The 22,369-nt window shown below is 41.5% G+C and overlaps 2 protein-coding genes across 2 annotated transcripts in view; both read right to left on the bottom strand.

Moving 5' to 3' along the window:
• Window positions 1-7,060: 7,060 nt before the first annotated feature.
• Window positions 7,061-22,369, bottom strand: part of robo3 (roundabout 3) — a 49,735-nt gene continuing 34,426 nt past the window's right edge. The window contains exons 4-12 of the mRNA XM_064685124.1: window positions 20,441-20,725; window positions 20,121-20,261; window positions 19,916-20,047; window positions 17,968-19,281; window positions 17,744-17,842; window positions 16,786-17,026; window positions 16,294-16,454; window positions 14,164-14,479; window positions 7,061-9,971 (exon numbers count right to left, since the gene is read on the bottom strand). Coding sequence (XP_064541194.1) covers window positions 8,882-9,971; window positions 14,164-14,479; window positions 16,294-16,454; window positions 16,786-17,026; window positions 17,744-17,842; window positions 17,968-19,281; window positions 19,916-20,047; window positions 20,121-20,261; window positions 20,441-20,725 — 3,779 coding nt within the window. The 3' untranslated portion in view covers window positions 7,061-8,881. The remainder of the gene's footprint in view (window positions 9,972-14,163; window positions 14,480-16,293; window positions 16,455-16,785; window positions 17,027-17,743; window positions 17,843-17,967; window positions 19,282-19,915; window positions 20,048-20,120; window positions 20,262-20,440; window positions 20,726-22,369) is intronic.
• Window positions 21,453-22,106, bottom strand: LOC135430444 (small ribosomal subunit protein eS28-like). Its single transcript, XM_064685114.1, has one exon. It carries the CDS (start codon window positions 22,035-22,037, stop codon window positions 21,840-21,842), a length of 198 nt encoding a protein of 65 aa, XP_064541184.1. The 5' UTR covers window positions 22,038-22,106; the 3' UTR covers window positions 21,453-21,839.

Here is a 22,369-nt window from a genome sequence, read left to right as displayed (position 1 = left end):
CATCGATTTTAAAAATGTTTGAATGCAGATTGATGGTAGGGATCCCTACGAATTCAAAAAGGCATAACATATCAAAATCTGACAGTATTTACCCGAGATGTTCAATAAAATTACAAAAAAGTTTTGATTTTCGAACCGACCCCGAATTTTACTGATCGATATTACTGATCCTTACGAGTTAATGTCCGATTTGGGAATTTTATACCATTTTGGACTCGTAAGGATCAGTAATATCGATTCGGGGTCGGTTCGGAAATCAAAACTTTTTTGATGATTTTTATTGAATATCTCGGGTAAATACTCTCCGATTTTGATATGTTATGCCTTTTTGAATTCGTAGGGATCCCTACTATCCCTACTATCAATCTGCGTTTGTTAAGTCAACCTTTTTTGATGAATATTTTTGAATATTGCGGTCAAATAATACCCGATATTTGGAGAATATACCATTTTCAACTCGTAAGGAGCTATATCGCTTTAAAACGACGGAGCTATGGCGTTTTCAATGGTCAGCATTTTGCCAGAAAAGAAGCGACATAATTAAGTAGGCATAATGTTCTGGACTATATCGGCCTTACGTTTGAGATCAAAAAGGGGTGATTGAATAAGGTTATTTAAAGATATAATAATTTGAATATCAATTAAGATAAATAGTTGTTGAGTATTGTATATCAATTAATCTAATAAAAATTAATTGGTTTCTATGTCTAGTTCAGGTCAAAACTGAAAAACTGTCACAGCTCAAATGAGGATATTTGTTTCAGGACCTTGGGGCTGTAATTGCTATGTGCTGTCAACAGTTCTCAACTGAATGCCCAACGTATACGCGTCGCTCGTAGTATACATTGCAACGCCCCAAACATTTGCATTTAATTCAGTTTCTACCCGGGGCACATGGTCAGCTCTGGAATCGGTGGCACTGTATCATTATAAGAAATGTCTTTATATCAATGCGAATGCAAGTCGCACAATGACTAGCATAATAAGAGGAAGAGCAGACCACAGACCATCATTAAATCAAAAACTAAACAAAATATAACAGACCCAACTTAAAAGCGACCCCCTGCAAAGAGCACAGGGTGACTACAGGATGGCCAATGACCAGAGCAGACTTTACCCGACAACAGCAACAACAACAACGAAAACAAGGACTAAGTGCAACAACGCCCAAGTCATTAGAATGCCGTTTTTCGGAAAATTGTATGCAGAAAACTTGGCAGAAAGCAAAAACCGAAACAGAAACAGAAACCAAAAGCAAAACGAATTTCATTAAATTAGACGTAACGGAAACAAAGTCGTTAAAACTTGGCCCCCAACCAAAACGGGACTTTAACCAGCCGAGTGGCAGGACGAATGCGACTGCAGCAGCAGCAGCAGCAGCAAAGGACACTAACGACGCCAGCAAAGGAGCATTTGCTGGATATGCGTAGAGCAAATGCCGTTGCCCACTCGACGCTGGTCAGGGACAGACAATTCAGACAATTCAGACAAACGGGCAACGTCATTTTAATAAAAACTCCCTAAAGGCGAAAATCCCCACACGAAAACACGCACACACACACGCACAAGCACAGACAGACAGTTAAACAATTTTCATGGTATACCTTTTCCATATGTATTAGAAGAGACGATTTTAGAAAGCGCCCCTCGCAAACGCATTGTCTGCTAATAGAGACTTGACTGAAGTGTATGCTCGTCACCCTGTCCCTCTCACACACTCGCTCACGCGCACTCACTCTCACTCGCTCATTTCATGCAATGGCAAATTGCCATTTTTAGTTGGTGCCATTCGATGTAACCGAAACTGGCGACCATTGGCAGGCTACAAATTAGTATAATAAAACGTTTCATAAAATGCGCCACACACACTCACACCCACACACACACACAGAGATACACACACACTTGTGCTTAGCACTGGCGGCAGAGAGAGCGAACTTGGCCGCAGACAACAATTGAGCTGGGGCTTCGTCGCACTCTTAACATTTCATTTTGAGCTTTAGTTGTCGTTTAAGCTTCGCTTTCTTTACATTTAATAATGTGTTTTTGGCATTTTCGTGAGCGTCTTCTGCGCTTTAGTCTGCGCTACGCTGTATTCATTACATAACGAGCGCGAGCAAGTTCAAGCGCTAGACTATAAAACCCTCCCGCTTCCCTGTTAGAAATTATATTATCCCCACGGCGAGCAGGCGTCAATGTGCTCAACTTCTTTGAAATTGTCGCCATATTTTGCAATTAGAAGGACGACGCGGCTGACACATTGAAGAAATTACAACGCCTAGAGGCGAGACGCCAACGACAGAGCGACAACTACAAAAGCGACAAAGCGACTAAAACGGCCAGGCAGACGCCACGCTCAAAATGTATTTTATGGCCTGTTTAAGTGTCTCAGGAAGCAGCGTCCGCCGACAGCAGCAGCCATAGTCCGCCTTACACTTATACTGCGACTCCCTCTCTCGCTCTCTCCCTCATACATAACGGCACTCCCGCCATGTTTTGTCTCTTTGTCTGTCTGTGGCCAGCGCTGTAAATAGGCTGTTAAGTTTTATGTTACGCTTAAATTACAGTAACTAAACGCAATGCGCTCATTTTTCGAGGGCCAGCGAGTAAATAAAATTTAATATGCATTAATGGCAAATTATACTATTTTTTTCTGTGTTCATGCTACTAATTTTGCAGCACATGTTGGCTATTTGATCTTTTCAATAATCCATGTTAATTTTTAGTTTTAACATTTAAGAGCTTAAGGCAAAGCAGGCGCGCTTGCGCCACCCCACGGCAAAAGTTCATTTATTTTAATGCATTTTACTAATTACTCACGGAAACAAGCAAAAGCCACTGAGGCAACTGAAGGCTCCCCCACAGCGCAAATTAAACTTTTTGACTAACACGAAGTTTTAGTCGGTCCATTTAAAGCAAAGGCCACATTTCACTTGAAAGCACAACTTTTTGGGCATTTAATTAGTGTGTTTGTGTGTGCTTGTGTGAGCGAGACAGGTGTAGAGGAAAGGGTATGCCGAATGGGTATGAGTCTGCCTGTCTGTGCTTTCAACAACCCTTGGGCTTTGAGCTTTGGTCAATTTCAATTTGTTATAAAACGTGAAAAAAAGGGAAAATCAAAAATGATGCTCAAATTAAAATGTTTGCGCTCGCATAAAAATTGCTTCACTAGATTTTTATGGGTTTTATTCCGTTTTGTCGCTCTTCTGGAATTCCTGTACACATTATTGGCATTTAGATTATTGTTTCGGACTTTTGGGAAGTTTCAATTAAATTGCTTGTAGAACGACGCCATTTTTATTGCAGCCATTTAGCTAAAAGAATTAAAATTCTTTTGCCTCCGGTTTGGAATGCAGTTGGGCAGAAAATGTGGAATTAAAGGGCAGGTCTTTTCCATTTTAAGCAAATAAAACATTTAGTCGTTAGATACAAAACTTAAAGGCCCTCAAAAACAAGAGGATTACATGGAGTTTAATTCTTTCAGTAAAAATTCTTCAAAAATATTTCTTACCTTCTGTTGCGGAGTGTAGTTCGCTGTTGGGAAAATATTTTTCTATGTTTTTACCTGGAATATAAAAAAAAATATTCCTGGCTGTATTACACTCTTAGGATATTACAATTTCGTTACAAAGTGTAACACATAACTCTATCAAGATAAAATTATATATTCTCTGAATATCTCATTTTAATATAAAGCTAAAAAGCACACACATCTCATCTCTCATCTAAAATCAATTTCTTTTCTATTCCTCTTTGTGTTGTGTCCTTAAACGTTTGAAGGCTGTCATAAAATGTTTTATTGATAAATAAAGAGCCAACGCATGTTTCTCATGCCTTAATTTCCTATATGCACACACATATATCCTTGTCCAGCCTAAAAGTACATTTTTAGTAGCTTGTTTCATAATTGGACTATGTAATATCGTAAGATAAGGCTAGTTACTTACGACACTATCAATTTTGGGTTCACTACGCTCCATTTGGTGGCCGCCGTTGTTGTTGTGTCAGCTTTAATCAATTTGCTGCAAGGAGTTAAGCCTGCCGCATCGAATTATAATGACATTTGACTATGCACATGGTATATAAACATATAGATATTTAGATATATACATACATATATCGTACTTGTACACTCGGTACGATGGCTAATCTCATCAAATTGCGTTGTTGTTATCAGCAGGCAGCGCGGGGCACAGGCCACAGGCATCCTGCCGCAAGCAGCTGGATGTCCAGGACTCGGACCAGAAACGGCCCATTTTTATGGTCACTCAAATGCGCATAAAACTTTCGATGTGTGCGTGCGAGTGTTTGTCTGTGTGTGTCTGGTTTCAGCTCATATTTACGAGTCTTTCGTTTTTTCGAGATGCTCGTCCTTGCTCTGACGATGCCAAGCTGCTGATTAAACTTTATGGCAACTTGCTGAATCAGTGCTTTCCGGCCAACATGCCCCCGGCCAACACATGCCTCAGCCTCAGACCCATGCCGTTTCCCCTTCCGTAACGCATGCTCTGTCACATGCCGCACACACGCACACACACACACACATGACTGCCTAAATACAATAAAATAAAAAATTCCATTTTTATGCAACAAATTTGCCGACTAATTTATGTGTGACTCGGCGAATGTGCGGGAATATCCCTAATCAGAATACACTCATTTGGGGGCCAACCAGTTCCGGGGCCCATCTGCGTTTTGCTGTGTTTATATATATTTTTATTAAATTATTTACAAAATGCATTTAAATTTTATTTGCCACATGTGCTGGCAGTGTTTCGCCAAATGTGAAATTGTCCCCCTGTTTCCATTGTCCGGCGTGTCCGGCCCGCCAGTTGAGGGGCAGCAGCTGGGGCTAAACAAATTGAGAATTGATTCTTTATAGACCATTAGTTTTGATTATACAATAGTGTTTGGCTGAACGACATTAGGAAGCCAGCCGTAGAGCTGGGGCGCACTACGACAGACCAAGGTCTTGGGCTTAGGGTTCGGGCTCAGCTCCTGGCCAGACGATGTCGGCCAGGACATTCAATTGAACGCTTCAACGCCTATCGACAATTTTGTGCCAAAAATTATGACCGCTGCCGGCACTGCTATTATATCCACGATATATGTTCGCTCCGAATGCGATGTAGTTCTCTCACTCTCTCTCTCTCTCTCTCTCTTATTCAGCCCTTCTCTATCTCTCTCTCTTTCTAGTTACCATGCGCTGTGTCCATGTACATGATAAATTTGGGTTTATTTATCGGCCTGCTCAGTGGCTAGCAGACTAGAGTTTCGCCTATTTCTAGATGGGCGGAAGGGGAGTGGCGACTGTGTGTCTATGTATGTGTGTGTGTGTGTGTGTGTGTGCCTGTTGTAGCTAATGGCGTGGGTTGTTCAGATACATTAGGCAGTAGCCAGGCATTGGGCGCTGTTGCAGCTGCTGCTGGCATCGGCTTAAAGTTCTCTCTGCAAATGGAAAATATATTGAAAAGTGCAAAAATACTTATCGATTTTACTTGAAAGCCATAAAAGCTTTGACAACTATGTTCAGCGCAATATATATTTGTATATATGGAATATGTGTCTTAATCTTTAAGTTTCTTTCAGCTAAGACTTTATTTGCTTGACTTGTCTGTTCAACTATTATAAGAACCTAACGTTTCTTTCAGTTTCAGTTTAACAAATCTTAAACTTGATGAGAATTACAAGCAATTGTCAAAAAGGAACACATCACATATGCAAGAATTATTATCTTGTGCATTTGAATAAATACTTCTAAGGTAATATATATTTGTGCAAATGAAAAATAATCTACAATTAAACTTTTCTATAAAAAAAAGTTATTTAAATAAAGTGTTTGCATTTCTGTATTTCGATTTCATTTCCCATAAATGTGTAAAATGTTTGCTACAGTCAAAACACTCTATAACGTACCTCTCCATTTGTTTTTCGACTCTATACAATTCTCTTCGTAGAATTTGTTTAATATTCTGTACTCTGATTTTTGTAAAAACGAACGCTCTTCGCAGTCGTACTCCATTATATATGAACACCACAGTCAAGCTTTCCTATAACAAACGGTCGATCTTCTCTATAACAAACGGGTTAAAAGTAATTATGATTATCTAGTTTTTCGATAAGAAATAACCATAATTTTGCGTCGCAAATTTAGTTTTTACACCTCAGTTCAATCATCTATCGAATTTTCTCGTGTGCTTAATAGAGAAGTTCTATTGTAGTTTACTGATTTTGATTGGTTTTCGCTGTGTGCTTTAATAATCCATGCAAACAGTGTATTACATATATATAGACTCATATCTGGACAATTCAACCTAAAATTGGCAATATTAAGCAAAAATTGTTGCAATATTATTGCGCTTCATTTGGTCGAATTGATTTTCATTTGTTTGCGCAATTCCAATGCACACTCGAATAGCATCCGCTGGCAGGACGAAGGGACATTCACAGGGGCAAAACAAAAGAGTAAACCGAATAAAAAAAATAGACAGAACAACAGACATAAATTGTCAATAACAATTTGTAAAATTGTTTTACAACCAAATGCGAAAACAAAAACACAAACACACGGAGAGAAATAGAGATAGCTATAAATTGAGTGCGAGAGAGAGAGAGAAGGGATTTCATTTGATTATCCTGAATTTCCAATTGCCATGTTTACAGTTGCAACAGCGAAAAAGTAAGAGAGAGGGGAGGGGGGCACAGGTTGCAGGACCATAAACAATATCTCATTTCAGTTTAATGATGCAACGCCCGAAAGTGGACGGGGCTTGGGTGGTAGAGCACAAAGCGCATAATTAATTTGGATCAGAAGTGTTGGGAAATTGTACTCTATTTTTCTAGTTGCGGGGAGTATGGGGAGGGGGGGGGGCGGTCTCTGACATAGTTCGGTGTTGGTTTACCTGTTTGGTCGACGGCGCCGCGTCGGAATTTCAAATGACAAAATCCATGCCATTGTCCAGCAGCGTGTAGGCGCAGCTGTGGCGCCTCCAAGCGGTGGCAGCTGCACGTGGGCGAAAGGTATTCAAAGTATTTCAGTCAAATAAAATGCGTTAACATGTATTTTAGTTAGTATTAACTTTGTAAGTAGTTATTTAGTATTTATTTGTAGCTTTACTTTTCACGTACGTTTTTTCCGCATAATTTATCAATTAAATTTTCATTGATTGCTTAAAAATCGTCATATTTTTTTTTACCTTTTTGACAGCGTTTTCCACATATATATATTTTTAAATATATATATCTGTATATTTTAGCTGCGTTCTATTTTCAGTTTAGCTACAGCAACTAAAGCTAATTCGTCAGTTAATTACAATTAAATGCTTTAATTACACAATTTTAATGTAGATATTTTATATATAAAGTTTTTGTTTTTGTAGTTGTTTTTGTTTTTCGGTTTGAGGATTATTAATTATTTATGATATTTTACATTTAACAGCCTTATTATTAGCATTTATTTCGCTTATCTGGGGGATTATTACACATTGCACCGTTAGCTAATGAATCTTTTATTATTGTTTAAGTGCTGCTGGATTTTAAGTACAATTCTAAATGTTTGTTTATTAGGTGAGTTATTATTTAATGTTTCGTTAGGGTTTGCTATTCTCATTGTTTATCTTTTTATTTATTTTTGGCTCAAAGACTTCAGATTCCGTACTAAAAATTACATTTATCATTACTTAGTTAAACTACGTCGGTGCTATTTGGTTTGTGTGTGGGTTTTCTTTATATGTATAGTTTATATCTATATAATTTACTTGCTTAGCTTTTAAGTAGAAATGCCATATTCCATATGCTTTATAAGGTTGAAATCTATTTACAAGCCAATATGTATAATCGAGCATAATCGAGTTTTTATACACACACACACACACACACCTTTCGTTGTTGTTGGTTTTCTGGGGGTGGAGTGGGGTGGGCTTTTAATATAGAACTTGCATTACGGGTGAAAGTCTAGTCTAGATATTGAGCGGGCGTTAAGAGGGCAGCGGCTTATCTAGGGTGCAGTGGGGGATTTACTACAGAGCTTTAGCTAACAGTCGCAGAGAGTTCTCTGCAGGACTGTGAACTCGGTGCATAAATTTTAAATTTATATTTATCTAGTCTGCAAATATGTAATGACGGTTCGGTTAAAATCTAAACACATAAGTATTAACTGCCTGTTAAAATTTCGCATAACAAATAGAAAACTTAACATGAACCATGCAACTTATTATTCTGTTCACTTGACATAAAATGACCTGCTAAAACTATCCGTCAACTGACTGTAAACAACAGAGTGTTAACGTTGCTAACGTTACTCTGCTAATGTCACACTGTTAAGAAGAAAGTACCCACCACGCACAGTTAACATTACATAGTTAATGCTGCTAGCATCACATTAACAGAATGTAAAGCGAAATGTTTGCGAACCGACCCATTTTGTGCTCACACATTGCGATATGTTTAGGGAAAAGCGTCTTGCTCTATGAGAACTTATCTACTTAGAACTTAGTTGTTTTATAAGTTTATTAACATTTTGAAATCAACAAACAAATTTTTAAGTCAGTGCCAGATTTAGCTGTTAAGTAAAGTGCTTTAAAGTTTTCTCCCTGTGTGATCTTAGCTAATGCTTCTGCTTTTCAGCAGATCTCCCACCTGCCTTCCTCCCACTAACCCTTTTTAAGCCTGGTCAAACTTGTATTTGGGTAGTATCCCTGCCCTCTTCAGGTCAACTCCTCGTACCCAGCACTAATGCAGTTCACAACTTTCATTTTGCACTTAAGTCTACTGAGCATAAACACAACTCTAGGGGTATGTGGGGGAGGGGTGTGTGCTGCTAGACCCTCTCCCCTGCAACCCCTTTATATATATGGTATGTATATCATTGCTAGCAATCGGTCTAGACATTGGCGCTGGCACCGAAACTACTCAGGAATTTGCTATCAGCTGCAAGGCTGCTCGAACTATGGGCGGGATTAACGCTACCAGCTACCAGGAGGGGCATCTTGTTGTCACCTGATCCGGCATGGAATTGTTGTTGTTGCTGCTGCTGCTGCTGCTGCTTGAAGGTCTGATACGCATCGGAGCTGACGGCGGACCAGGTGCCATCTTTGGCCTTAACATACAAATGCTGTTTGCTGGGCTGCTTGCTGCCAAAATGATAATCGCCCGCCGCAATCGACGCACTGGAAGCCCAATCGTTAAGCAGCTGATTTGTCGAATTGCACAGCGCCTCAAAGTCCGCATCGTGGCTCTCGCCGCCAACCGCTGGCGGTCCGCCAGTTAGAAAGTCCAAATTGCCATTGGCCGAAGAACCATTGCTCTGGTGACGCGAGCCCATGGCGCTAGATTTGCCCAATATGTTGGTCTCGCTCTTAAAGAGCGTCTTCGGCTGTCGCTGCCGTCGCAGAGTGCCAGCACCGCCGCCGCTAGCCATTTGGGCGGCCAGCGTGGTGTTCGCATAGGCGCCGAGGCCCTGCTTCAGCGCGTTGCTGGCGAGGAGCAGCTGCTGCTGTTGATTGAAGGGATTCGTGCGCTCCGTCTTGGTCTCGTTCTTGTTGCTGTTCAGATTCTGGATATGCTCCATTTTGTTCTCCGTTATGTTCATCTTTTTCAGCTTGGCCGGCGAGCCGCTCAGTATGGCCGTCGAGGCAGTCGATATGGTCATCGGATTTGGCTCCAGGCAGCCGTAATGGGCGCTCGCTGGCGCCGAGTACATCCCAGTCGATTGATAATCATTGTTGCAGCCATTGTTGTTGTTTCCAGCTGCTGTTGCTGCTCCTCCAGCTCCTCCTGCTGGCTTTGCGCCATATCGATTCTGATAGAGCTTCACATTGGCGACCACATTTGTTGTGGCATAGGCGCCGCAGCTATCGTATAATGATGATGAGCCCGCCTGCACGCCGGAAGTTTGTGCAGCATTGTTGTGGGGGCTTTTGAATGTTGAACATGCAACTTCCGCATAGTCCGGCATATTCAGCGGCGAGAGTCTGCAATGGGATCAAGAGATTGGGTGTCGTTATAGGGGTGGGCTTTGGTTATTAACTCGTAGGTTAAAAAGCGTATGTCTGGACACAAATGCATTACTCATAAATCAATCGTAGGAAATTGCTTTTGTTAGCCCCACACACACTCACGCACAGCCCACTAATGGTGCCGAGTTCGAACCTCGGCCGGAAATTTGTTTGCTGCAGCTCATTAAAAATTTGTGTATAGCATGATGTAGAACGTAAAGAGTTTTATCCGTGGCCGGAGCTGGGCATTGAAATTGCTGCGGATTGCCAATGAATTTGCACATTAGCTGGGCGTGTCATGCATTCAAACTTTCTAATTAGTGGGCGAACAACAAGACCCAAAAAAAAAAAATAAAAACAAAAAAAATTCGCTGGCGAAACTTTTTGGTAAGCGCCCTCCCCCGCGCCTTCTGCTGTTTGGTTGCAAAAATTTGTATGCATAAACTTTTTTATTGCTGAAATTTTTCGTGCGCTAATTAGCTAATGAGATAATGCTTATCCATCGCACTTTCCCAATGAATTTTTACCCGATTTCTGTTTTTGCTCTGCCAAAAAATTACTGAAACAGAAATTTTCCTTTGAAAAAGCGTGTGAGATAATTCGAATGTTCTCCGTATGCAGCTAACTGTCTAAATGCATAAAGTAAAGTTAGGAGCTTCGTTAAGCATAAATTACAGTGCCAGATATTTGCACATCGGTTGGGGATAATTGTGTAAAAACTCGAACAGTTCTTAATGGAAGTGTGGAGAGCTGGGAATGAGTTAATTATGATTTGCTTTATACTACTAAATCGATTGGGTGGCGACCAACTGGGCACGAAGTTTAGGGTTCGAACGCCAAAAAAGACGGAAGACAAGAGAAATAATATTAAACTACTAAAAGAAAAAACTCCCATTTTATTATTCATGCTACGACTTAAAAGATGTACTTCTGCATATGCATGAGAATAAATAATTGATTTTTTGATGTTATAAGTTCATTAAATAGTTGCAATTTAATAAAAGAGAAGAAAATTAACTGCGTTGTAAATAAATGTTCTTAATGTTAAAATATGGCAGCTGGCAGGTCGGGTGGCCATTTAATTGCTAGGTGGCAACCCTGAATCTTAATGTTATGTCAAATTTGTGGAAAACTTAAAATTCGAGCTGGCAAATATGAACTACTTAAATTGTGCTTTAATCCAGCGAATTTCGCAAGTTAATTATAAAAATAATGAACTAGCAATAAAACCTTTGGCAACAAAGTGCAGGAAATAGTCAAGACCACCCCTTTCACGGCCAATTTTAGGCATATGTAAATACCTAAACCCCGACGAGAATTAGCTTCAGCTCTGCCTAAAGACGCCTGAAATTATGCAACGGAATTTGAAATTTTCCAGCAATTAAACGTGCCTGCGACGGGGGACTGAAACGGCCTATAAGGACATGTCGTGCACACAGGAACAGAGCCCAACGTCCACATCCCGCGCCCCCCACCCTCCCAAATTCGCAGTAAAGGCATTTGCATACGCTTAGGGCTTAAGGCTTGGACCTGGAAATGTGACTGGGATCTAAGCGAAGGCGCGGGGGCAGCTGCTCCCCCGGGGCTATCAATTTTTAATTGTTAATTTAGCGGTGAAAATTACGTTCGCAAACTAATAAACCAAATACGTGAGGGGGGTGGTGGGTGGAGGGAGGATGGTGATGCAGGGGGGGTTTATGATATCCAGTGCAAGATGTTAAAGCTGATGCCATGATGTTGAAAATCAGACAACCCGAAAAGAAATTAAATATTTTAATTGGAAATTCAAATGACGGCGTCGCACGCGTGCCGTTGCAGGGGCAGGGGCTGTGGGGGTGGGACCATGACACAAGGTGTTTGTGTGTGTGTGTGCGTATGATTTTTTTTACGAGTTTACAACGTTGTTAAAATGCACAACAACAACAAAAAGTACAACGCAGAAAGTTGCCAAAAAGTACACAACGGAAAAATTGAAACGGAAATAATGAAAATCGCGTAACGGAAGTGGCAACAGCATTAGAGGAATGTGGCAGAGGCAGCCAGCAATAGGAAGTGCTCAAATTGCGCTAGTGTGAGGGCGTGACAGCGAGAGTCGAGGGGCAGTGAAGTGGGGCAAGGTGGGGGAATGATATCTGCTGGGATATTGTAAAAAAGTCAAAACAAATAAATGCGTAAAATGCCGCAAATAAATACGCACAAGTTGAGGCGGGGCGGGGCGGTGGCGGTGGGGTTGGATGGCTGGCTACGGGGCGAGGCGGTGGTAGTAAAAGAAAAAGAGAAGGAAACACAATAACAACAAAAAATAAAAAACAACAGAGCAGCTCGGCAATATGTCGCCGGCAGTTGCGTCTTTTTATTGCGCCTTGTTTGCTTTTCAGTTATTGTTGCCACAACGGTACATTAAGCTTTAAAGAAAACTTTTGGCAAGAGCAAAAAAAAGAAAAGAAAAAAATACGAAACAAAATTACAGAAGTAAAACAGAAAAAAAAACAGGGAAAACGAAAACACGGCGCAAAATTGTTTAAGTAAGAAGTAAAAACAAAGCAACACGCAAAGGGCGATAGGTAGTTGTTAAGAAAGAACTTGGATAAAGTCGGTTTAAAGATATGGACTTAACAAATGGAAAATGAGAGGTAGAAGATATACAATTGTTAAATAGCAAACGAAAGGAACGTAAAGTTCTTCAAACGGGACATGAAAAGAATAAAGCTAGTTGAAAAAGAAAATCTCTTGAGGCAAAAAAGTTGCGCCTTAACTACATATGTGAGAATTATAAACGATAATCAGACTTTGTTGTTTAGGTTTAAGGAACTATAAAAAAGAATAGAAATATAGACAGGCCTGTTACAGTAGTTGGTAATAGATGGAAAACATCAAAAATTATGATTAATTAAATTTAGTTAAATTAACTAAAAATTTAATAATGCTTTGGGCGAGTTGAATATTTTGCTTCAAACCTGCTTTGGGATATTGGAAAAATGAGCTTTAAAATATGTGTTACGATTATAACTTGAAAATAAAATAAAAATAAAATTATTTCGTTTGAAAACTTGTTCCTACTTTGAGACGTTTTTGGATATAGGGATATTGGGCTTTAAAAATTAAAAAAAATATATATATTAATAAATATATATACCACACTTCGAATTGCAACAATTTCTCTCCCCCAAATTCAAAAAAAAAAACCTTGACCAAACATTTTTTTTACTCTTAAATTTATATTTGCCATGCATACTAAAAATTTCATAACTCTGGATTGTAAATTCAAAAGTTATTTAAAAGGGCGTATTATATAGTTTTAAAGGAATTTCTTGGAATTTATAGATTGCAAAAATATTTTAATATCTGATTTCTGTGCATGCAATATATTCCCGTTTATATGGGTGAATCGAAATAAAAATTTGCTTTTTGGCATGCTGGAAAAAAAACAGAAGGCCGAGCACAACAAACCGAACGCAATGCAAACAGACAAATATTTAAAAATACGCAACGAGAAATATGGAATGCATGTGCGTATATGGAAATGAATTAAGGGGCCATCATAAATGGCCGCACTTTGGCTGGCAAGGGATCAGGGCTGGGACAGGGGGGGTGTGCAGCAGTAAAGCTACCGTAGAGCCCAAAAGCCCCCTTCCGAAATAAACAGAGGGCAGCGGTTGCTGGCGGTACCAGGCACTGGCAATCGCCATGGCCCAAAGTAAAACCCGTTCAAGTGTAACAATTTAATGGCGCTTGTTGTTGTTGTTTTTTTTGTTTGTGGGCTTCATTGGGGTGGGATGGGGTGTGCGTGTGTGTGTGTCTGGGTGGGTGGGTGAGTTGTATGTGTTGGTGGGTGGTTTTGGTAGCTTATTGAAGTGGATGCGGCTGCAGCTCCGCAATTTTTATGAGCGAATCGTAAATAGTGCGGCCTGGCGCTGGATGTTTTCTTTGGCAACAAACACTCAACCCCAATACCCAAAGCCCCCCTCCCACCCAACTCTCCGCCTCCTTAGTAGTAAAACATTTAAGCATTTGGCGTGGTTTTCGGCTGCTCTCGCAATTTTTCGTAATTAAACAGGCAGCGAAGCGTAGACAGGATATTAAGGCAACTTCCTGTGCGCCCGACTGATAAACCATTCCACCACCACCCACGAGCAACCCTTTTGGGCCAGCTTCAAATCATGCTCACCTCTCATAATCAGGCAGCGGCTGTTGTGTGTTTGATTGTCCTTGTTGTTGTCTTTGTCCATGTTGTCCCGGTTGTTGCTGTTGTGTGCTTCGCTGCTGGGCTGTGGCCTGGGCATAGCCCGGAAGTTGTTCCTTTGTCGTACAGGAGCCAGCGGCCTGTCGCCAAACACCGCCACTTGGATCGATCCAGAGGCCATTGGAGCCACCAATGCCAGAGTTGCCACCATTGTTGCCGCTGCCACCGCCGCCGCCGCCCCCGATGCCGCCATTCATTGGCAATGTTGGGAACTTTCGCACGGTGCCGATTGCGTGATTGCCTGAAATAAAGCACGGATATCGAGTAAATACACACGTATATATGTTATATGTATGTGTATATAGCCAGATAGTAGATCTAGTTAATGCCGTTGGTAAGAAGCGAATCGTAAGCCTCGTTAGTGGCGCCCAATTACAAACGCAGCTCCTTTTGGCCGTTAACAGAAAGAAAACAAAAAGGGCAACGTGCAAATAATAAAAGACGGAAATAACATTTTATATTCAATTGGCAAGCAGCTGCCTTCCCCTCAGTCTCATGTTATTATATTTTTAGAGTTTTACTAGACAATTGATGTGATTTTCACGTGCCCATTTGTCGTTTCACCCCGCAACCCCTGCCCACAGGCCATGCTTGTGTCTCCTTTTATCGCTGCTTTAACCTTTGAGCTTTGCTTTTGCCCTCACAGGATTATTAGCCTAGGTACTGCGACTAGGTTCACAGTCGCTCGCTAATGTTATGAGTGCGTGTTGCCTAGTTTTTGTGGCTTACAAAACGGCAGCCTAATTGAGACCAGTCACAAACGAGCGCTCATAAATCATAGTTTATATGAGCTCTATTTAGCCCTGCTTTCAGCTCAACGAGAATTATGCATTTTTTTATTCTTTGGGAAGAGCAAAATGGCAAATCAGGTTGTGCCTGCTGAGATTTGGTTTAAGCGGCATACTCCGGAAATTCAGTTTAAAAGCAGTTAGTTTATACTATAGAACATGTTCTGTCTTACCTCAGAAGCTATTGGAGCCTTTCAGTTTAATATATGTTTATGGTAAAGAATATTATACGGCTTTAATCCAAAGCGCAGGGAACCTTTCATGCATATTAATATTTATATGTAAGAAAGGTTCCTTACACTTTTGATTATAGCCAGATAATTTTATTTAATATAAGCATATACAAACTCACAGACTTGTGTTTAGATATAACTAACTTTTATCGGCATTTACGAGCAAGGAGTTTTTTTAAATTTGAAACTAAATGCGAATCAATGCATTCGCCTAAAGCCCTGAATATGCAGGGTTTTGTGTTTTCAATTAAACTAAGTTCAATCCAGTTAAAACAGCTTTTTGGAAGAACACACTGAATTAATGCGTTTGCTATTCGTATAAAAAAACAAAGATATCTTTTCTTTTTTTATGGAGCCAAGGAAATCAGTTAATCGAATTGGGATATACGAAATATTATATATACTATACTATATAGTTCGTATATTCTATATTGTTTACAAAATGAGGAATAATATAATATCCTTTTGGTTTTATTACCGAATAGAATATATGAGCAATCTGAATAGAATATCTATACTCTACTTCCAAGTACATATCCTATTTCATAGTGCATTCATTATTTTATTCAATTCATTTGGAAGATTCGTTTAATTGCTTAGCAAATCAATTGGCAAGATTCGTTTAATTCCTTAGTAAATTAATTAAAAACTTATCAAATTTCTTTCTCTAAAAATGATAAAATTATCAAAAAAGTTATCTGGTGAATATAATTTATATTCATGTTCTATTCATGATGTCAATTACGTCTGTGGCTTAACAAGTGCCAATGAGCAAAAGATTTAAATGGCTTAAGTTCTAATCGCTCTATAAAATCTAGTTGTAGCTAAGCTGTGACATTTCCAATGCTCAATAGAGCTTGCAGCTCATAAATTCTAAATGCCGAGCAATTACCGCCCAGGCAAAGAGAACTTAGAGCCACCCCCTGCAAAGCTGCTGCCACCAAAACTTAATCCACAGTAAAAGTAAAATAAATCGAAAAAAGAAAATAAATATACATTTAAATTGCCGACCCGTCGGGCGTCGGATAACTCACCATGTAAACTGCCCAGCGAGGTCTGCTTGATAAATTGATAGCGCTTGAATAGAACCAATGCGCCCAATAGAAACACAATTATGGCGATGATGGAGCCCAGCAGGACGATAAACCAGGTCTGCGTTAAAAAGTCATCGGCAATATCACGACTGATGGGATAGCTGCGCACAATAGGAATAGAAAGCAGAGAAATGGCCAAAAAGAAAGCGGAATGAGCATCGGTTGACTACAGGAGCAGGAAGTACGTGCCCTGGCTAGGCTTAGTTTAATGGTCACATAGTCATCGCGCTGTCCGTCCGTCTGCCGGTCTCAATTCTCAGCCGCCCATTGTCGTTTGCTGTTAATGGATTGATGTGAATGTGGCCGCGCCAGCTTTTGTCCCAAATGACAGCAGTCAAATGAGCTCTCGCACAATAAACCGTCCAGGCAATACCCCAGACTGTGCCTGGGTCCGTGTCCGTGCCCGTGCCCCTGTCCGGTCCGTACACTCACCGCGTGTAGCCTGTGTCCAGTGATTGGGTCCGCGCATCGATGCGCAGCACGGCCGGTTTGCTATAGGGACCGACGCCCACCCGGGTGGCCGCCGCCACGGCAATGTAGTAGGTGACGCCCGTTGTGAGGTTGGCCAGCAGCAGGGTCGGTGTCGCCGCATCAATGGTCATATTTTTGAATATACGCGTCGTATTGTGCACATCCAGACCCTTGACGAGCACATTGTAGCTGGTGAGGATGCCTGCCGTGCGGCCGCAGAGACAGCGCGTGGAAGAGGGAGAGACAGAGGGAAGAGAACAAATGAAATTAAATGTTAACAAGAGCACAAAGGAAATAGTTACTTATTCGGTCAACCGAATGATTAAATACCCTTATTAAAGTAGCATTTTTTTTTTGTATGTGGTAAAAGAATTTTAAGGAATTGATGATGAGCAAAAGTTGGACCATATATATATATATTACTTTTTTTTATTTTTACTACCTATTTGATAACTGAATATCAAAAATTTGATCTAATCTACACTTAAGTATTTGTATTGTTTTAAAGGAATTGTTTATTATACTAAAAGGTTTTTTTTAAACAAATAATAAACCTTTTCCCATATATTTTATCTGCCCTCTAGTTTCACAGAAATTATATATAGGATTTTCGGGAAAACTAAATAAATAGTTGATAATAAAAACGTATTCTTTAATAAAAAATCTATTCAATATCACTAATAAATTTGGCTGGCTAAATTTAGGAATCTGTTCTTGATATACGTACATTAGTCGGACTTAAGATCCAATGTCTTTATATACATAAGTATATATGATACAATATAATACGATTATATCATTAAATATTTCCAACAAACCTACAACTCCGATCTGTTACAAAATCAATTTGCAAGCTAAATTCACCTACCGTAGGGTGTCTATAATAGGCGCATTTTGGGGATTCGTTTACAGTACTTACCATTACGTGTGCGATTCGGCTGTGGTGCAAGCCATTTGAGGAAGACGGAGGTGCGATTGAATTGGATGGCCTCCATGCCAAATGGCGGTGCCTCGGGTACTGTTAACAAAAAGAAGAGGAGAGAGCAAATGAAGTTGGATTAGTGGCAGCAGATGGGACATTGAAAGCCCGGGATCAGCTGATTAGCAGGTATATGGGAAAAAAGCAATCTTGGGCATTCTTACCATCTTCCAGGGTGCGCGCGTGTCGGGAATTGGAGGGTTTGCCTACGACGCTCTTGTAAAATGGCACAAGAAAAAACTCATACGTAGACGCCTTGGCCAGATTGGGCACCGTGCAGGAGCTCAGGCCCTGACCCTTGTTGAGCAGTGTAAGCATCTTGTATTCCGCCGAGCGCAGCTCACGTGCATACAAATAGTAGCCCTCGATGTACTGGCCGCTGTCTATGTCCCAGGCGAGTCGCACCGAGGTCGAGTCGCTGGCATTCGCCTCCAGCAGCTCGACAATGTCATTCGATTGCAGCAGCTGCTCCACATCGCTGAGCAGCAGCTGCGAGCTGGCCGAGCCGGCGGAGGCGTCGCTGCCATCGCGCACGCCCACCAGCTTGCCGGCCGTAATGGGCTCCGAGATGGGCGAGGGCGGCGAGAAGCCCAAGGCATTCTCGGCGCGCACAATGAACATATAAGCAGCGCCCTGCTCCAAACTGTCCACCGTGACAATTGGCTCGCTGAGCCTGCTGGCAATGGGTATCCAGGTCTTGCTCTTGTTCGTGCAGTACATTTCCACGCTGTAGCCGTGGAACGGGGAGGCGCCCAGCTTGTCGCTGGTGGGCCACACAATTGTCATGGCCGAGGCCGTGGCATTCAGCACGGTCGGCTGCCCGGGTGCCGTGGGGCATTTACTTTGCTCGGGCGCGCGATAGAACTTAATGTTCGGATTGGTGGGCAGCTCTATGCGCAGGAAGCCGCTCCAAGTGGACTTGCCGGCCCGCGAGCTGGCCACACACGTGTAGAGACCCTGATCCTGCTGTCGATCCAAATCGGATATAATCAAATCCCCGGCGGCAGTTATGTTCAGCTTGGCGCTGGGATGCACGGGTATACCGTCGCGATACCAGGATATGGTCGGATTGGGCAGTCCAATGGCCTTGCACTGGAGCGTGGCCAGCGATTTGATGGGCAGCGTTTGGTTCACCGGCCCCGCAATGATTATCGGCGGCGGTCGATCCTCCTGCGAGTCCAGCGTCAGCTGCACCCTGGACGTTATGCTGGCCACCTCGTTCATTGCATTGCACACAATAACCAGATCCTTGTCCGTGCGCTGAAAGCGCGTCAACGTCAAGATGGAGTGGCCCTCCTCCGTGTTCAGGCTGTGGAAGCGATCAAGCGGCGGTGCGCCCGGAAAGATCAACGTGCTATTGTTCTTGATCGTCCAGAATATGGTCGGCTTGGGATTGCCCGAGGCGCGGCACTCAAACGAGGTGTCCGCGCCCAGCTCAACGGATTTGCTGGCGGGACGTTGTATGAATTTCGGGGGCGCTACAGTGTGCGTATGTGTGGGATTCATATAGGGTTTTAACTAATTAGCTAAGTGTGCTCGACTAGCGCTAACTATGTGGCTCAATGACACGAGCTTTAAATTAGACTAACATTTCTTTAATATACTGAAATATGTAAAAATGCTTTTAATTAATCCACAAAAATGAAATCCAAACATATATTAGAAATAGAAAATGGCTTACCAGATCCGACAACTATCATTTCATTAATCTTAACATTTTAATTCACGCAAAGCTTTTGCTTAATGCTCTCGCTTGAATATGAGCTTTAATCCATTCAACAATTGCAACATATCTCTCATATTATACGAAATTAATTGGCTCGCAGTCTGCGCAAGCTTTTAAGTTAAGTTCTGAAGTATAATCCGAAAGCTTTAATGCTCTTTTACAGCTTGGAATTGAAGTTTATACGATAACATTTTTAATTTATTTTTATCAAACTTTAATCAGCTTGTTATTTTTAGTTAGTTTTTCTTGCTTTAATATGATATTGATGCTCACAGCTTAACTGATTTATGCTTTCAAGCTTTTAATTCTTGCCTTTCAGAAAGCTCCCTTCACTTTAAGCTAGTGTCATTGAGCCGCAACTAAAAATTACTAAAGCAGTGACTTACCAAAGACCGTCAATGTGCCCATCGCTGTGATGGCACCCACCACATTGTCCGCCTCGCAGCTGTACTCGCCCTCATCGGCAATGGTGACGCGCTCCAGGCGCAGGCTGCGATCCTCCAGCACGCTTACACGGTCTGCAATAAGTATGCGTACACGCGGGGAAATTATACTAACTGATGAATCGCCAGGTGTTGTCTGTGGGCTTACCTAGCGGCATATTGCCACCGGAGGCGGTGCGCAGCCAGAGCACATCCGGCATGGGATCCCCGCCGACACGGCAGGGAAATGTGACGGAGGCGCCTTCGAGCACCGTTTGATCATGTGGTCCGCGTATGATGTAGGGCTTAACTGCAATAAACATAATGAAACGCTTAGCGGCATTTATGTGCAATCGTGGTGCTACGCAGGCACCCAAGTCACATTCCAGCAAATTGAACATGACACGTTGATTTGAGTTGCAGCTTGATGTGGGATTTGGCATGGATTGGGATGTGGGTGTGGGTGTAGGGTGGCAGGGGTCTACGTACCATGTACTTTGAGCGTGGCTAGGGATGATTCGCGCACACCGACAGGATTCTTGGCAATGCACTGGTATTGACCCTCGTCACTTTGACGTGCATCCTGTATGGCCAAATTGCCGCCATCAACGATGCGTATACGCTTCGTGCCCTCCAAATCCAATTTCTGGCCGCCCTTCTTCCATGTGACCGTCGGTTCCGGTATGCCGCGCGGCGGTGCACACTCCAGCAGCGCGGTGTCACCCTGGGCGATGCGTGTGTTTTGCGGCTCCAGGCGAAACTCATCGCGCAGCACTGTAAATGGAGCAGGGCGAGAAGAAGAAGACGCGATGAGGCTTGGGCAACAGCTTTAGTGTGTGTGTGCGTGTGTGTGTGTGTGTGTGTGATGGCCTCTGTCCATTTGATTCCTCCTGTTGTTGGTGGTGGTTATAAATTATCTTGGTTTTGCATGATAAATGCCTGTCCCTGTCCTGCCTTAACCTGCGGCCGTGTGCGGCTCCTTGTCTGTGTGTGTGTGTGCGTGAGTGAGTGTGCGGGTGTTTGTGGTCAGCAAAGATAAATTGTTGGTAAATGGCATAAATGTGATTTTTATACGGCATGCCCACGCACACACACGCTCGCTCAGGCAGCTTTTTACCCAACTACAGCAGTTCATTTGTAAAAAAGTCTGGCAACGCCAAGGGCACAGCTTTCTGGATAATTTAATTCTGCTTGATATACTCTATTTATTGGTTCTTATGGCACTTAGCTAAATCATGCTTTAGCTAAATCGATAATAAAATCCGAATACGCTTCATACGAATTTAAATATCAATTAATTTTATGTATTGTCAATATTTTAATAGAGTCTGGCAATGCCAGGTTAACTTTTTTCTGACTTCGACTACTAATTCGATCTAGTTAATATATTAAAGTTAACTTGTTATATTTTTGCTTAAGTCGGAAGACTCATGGTCCTTATTGAAGAGCAAATTGCATAAATTACAAATAAAACAAGTTTTCGATTTATTTACTGAGGATATTTCATAGTATTCTTTATATTATAATTTGTTATATTTTATAAAAGTATTCGCAAAAAGAGTTTCGCCCAAACAACTTAATGCACAATGACTCATACGATTAATTATTATAAATTGAAGCTAGATCAAGTTTCTAAATGTTTTACATGTATTCGCTTAGTTGATTAATTTCAAGAGTCTGAAAGATTTTGTAAATATTATATATGTACATAAGTATTTGCAAAGGGAGTTTCGCCCAGAACCCCTTTTGCAAAATGACCTACATATTTTAGAGATTATTATGTGTGGTATTCATATATTCATCATCAATATATGCAACAAATCCTCAAAGTTCCCCCAATTAGCACAATGATTATTCTACCTAGTCCTATAGATCCAAAACTCCCATTCTAGCGCAGACGTCTGGCTTCACGTTCCGATTCCAACAGCGTCAAAATGTCGCCCTCGCGCACTGGTCCCTTCACGTTGCGTATTATCTGGCGATTCTGTTCGCCCAGGAATTCCACCTTCACCTGGGTGCACTGACCCTGGGAGCCTGTGCGACCAAGCACCTTCACAACGCGAGCCCATACAATTGGCTTATCCATAATATCAGGTCGTTTACTCTTTTATTTCCTGGATAGGAAGGTTTGCATCAGTCGACAGTCGCCAGAAAAAGAAAGCTGAATGCTGCAGGCTGACGTGGAATCGATTACAAGAGCTTACTTGTATCGACCAATGTGAATGGTCAATCGGCAGTGTTGCAAGGGAAAATATCGATAGTTCCACTCAATTATTTCATTCTCAGGCACAACGAAAGTTGGCAATGTGTTTTTCAGAATGCAGGTTTTCGCTGATAAAATTCATGAGAAATATTTTATAATTTAAAACATTTTCACAAACCGAGCAGAGGATTTACTGACACATTTATTTTATTTAT

Source organism: Drosophila montana, unplaced genomic scaffold (assembly GCF_035044405.1).
Source record: "Drosophila montana isolate Dmon_TW-CO22-7 unplaced genomic scaffold, ASM3504440v1 contig_3013_1, whole genome shotgun sequence".
NCBI classification, from domain to species: Eukaryota; Metazoa; Arthropoda; class Insecta; order Diptera; family Drosophilidae; genus Drosophila; species Drosophila montana.
The sequence above is the reverse complement of the archived record's forward strand: the minus strand, read 5'-3'. Positions and strand labels throughout refer to the sequence as shown.

Excerpts from the sequence above, each read along its gene's own strand:
- LOC135430444 (XM_064685114.1), bottom strand. The coding sequence starts at position 22,037 with ATGGATAAGCCAATTGTATGGGCTCGCGTTGTGAAGGTGCTTGGTCGC.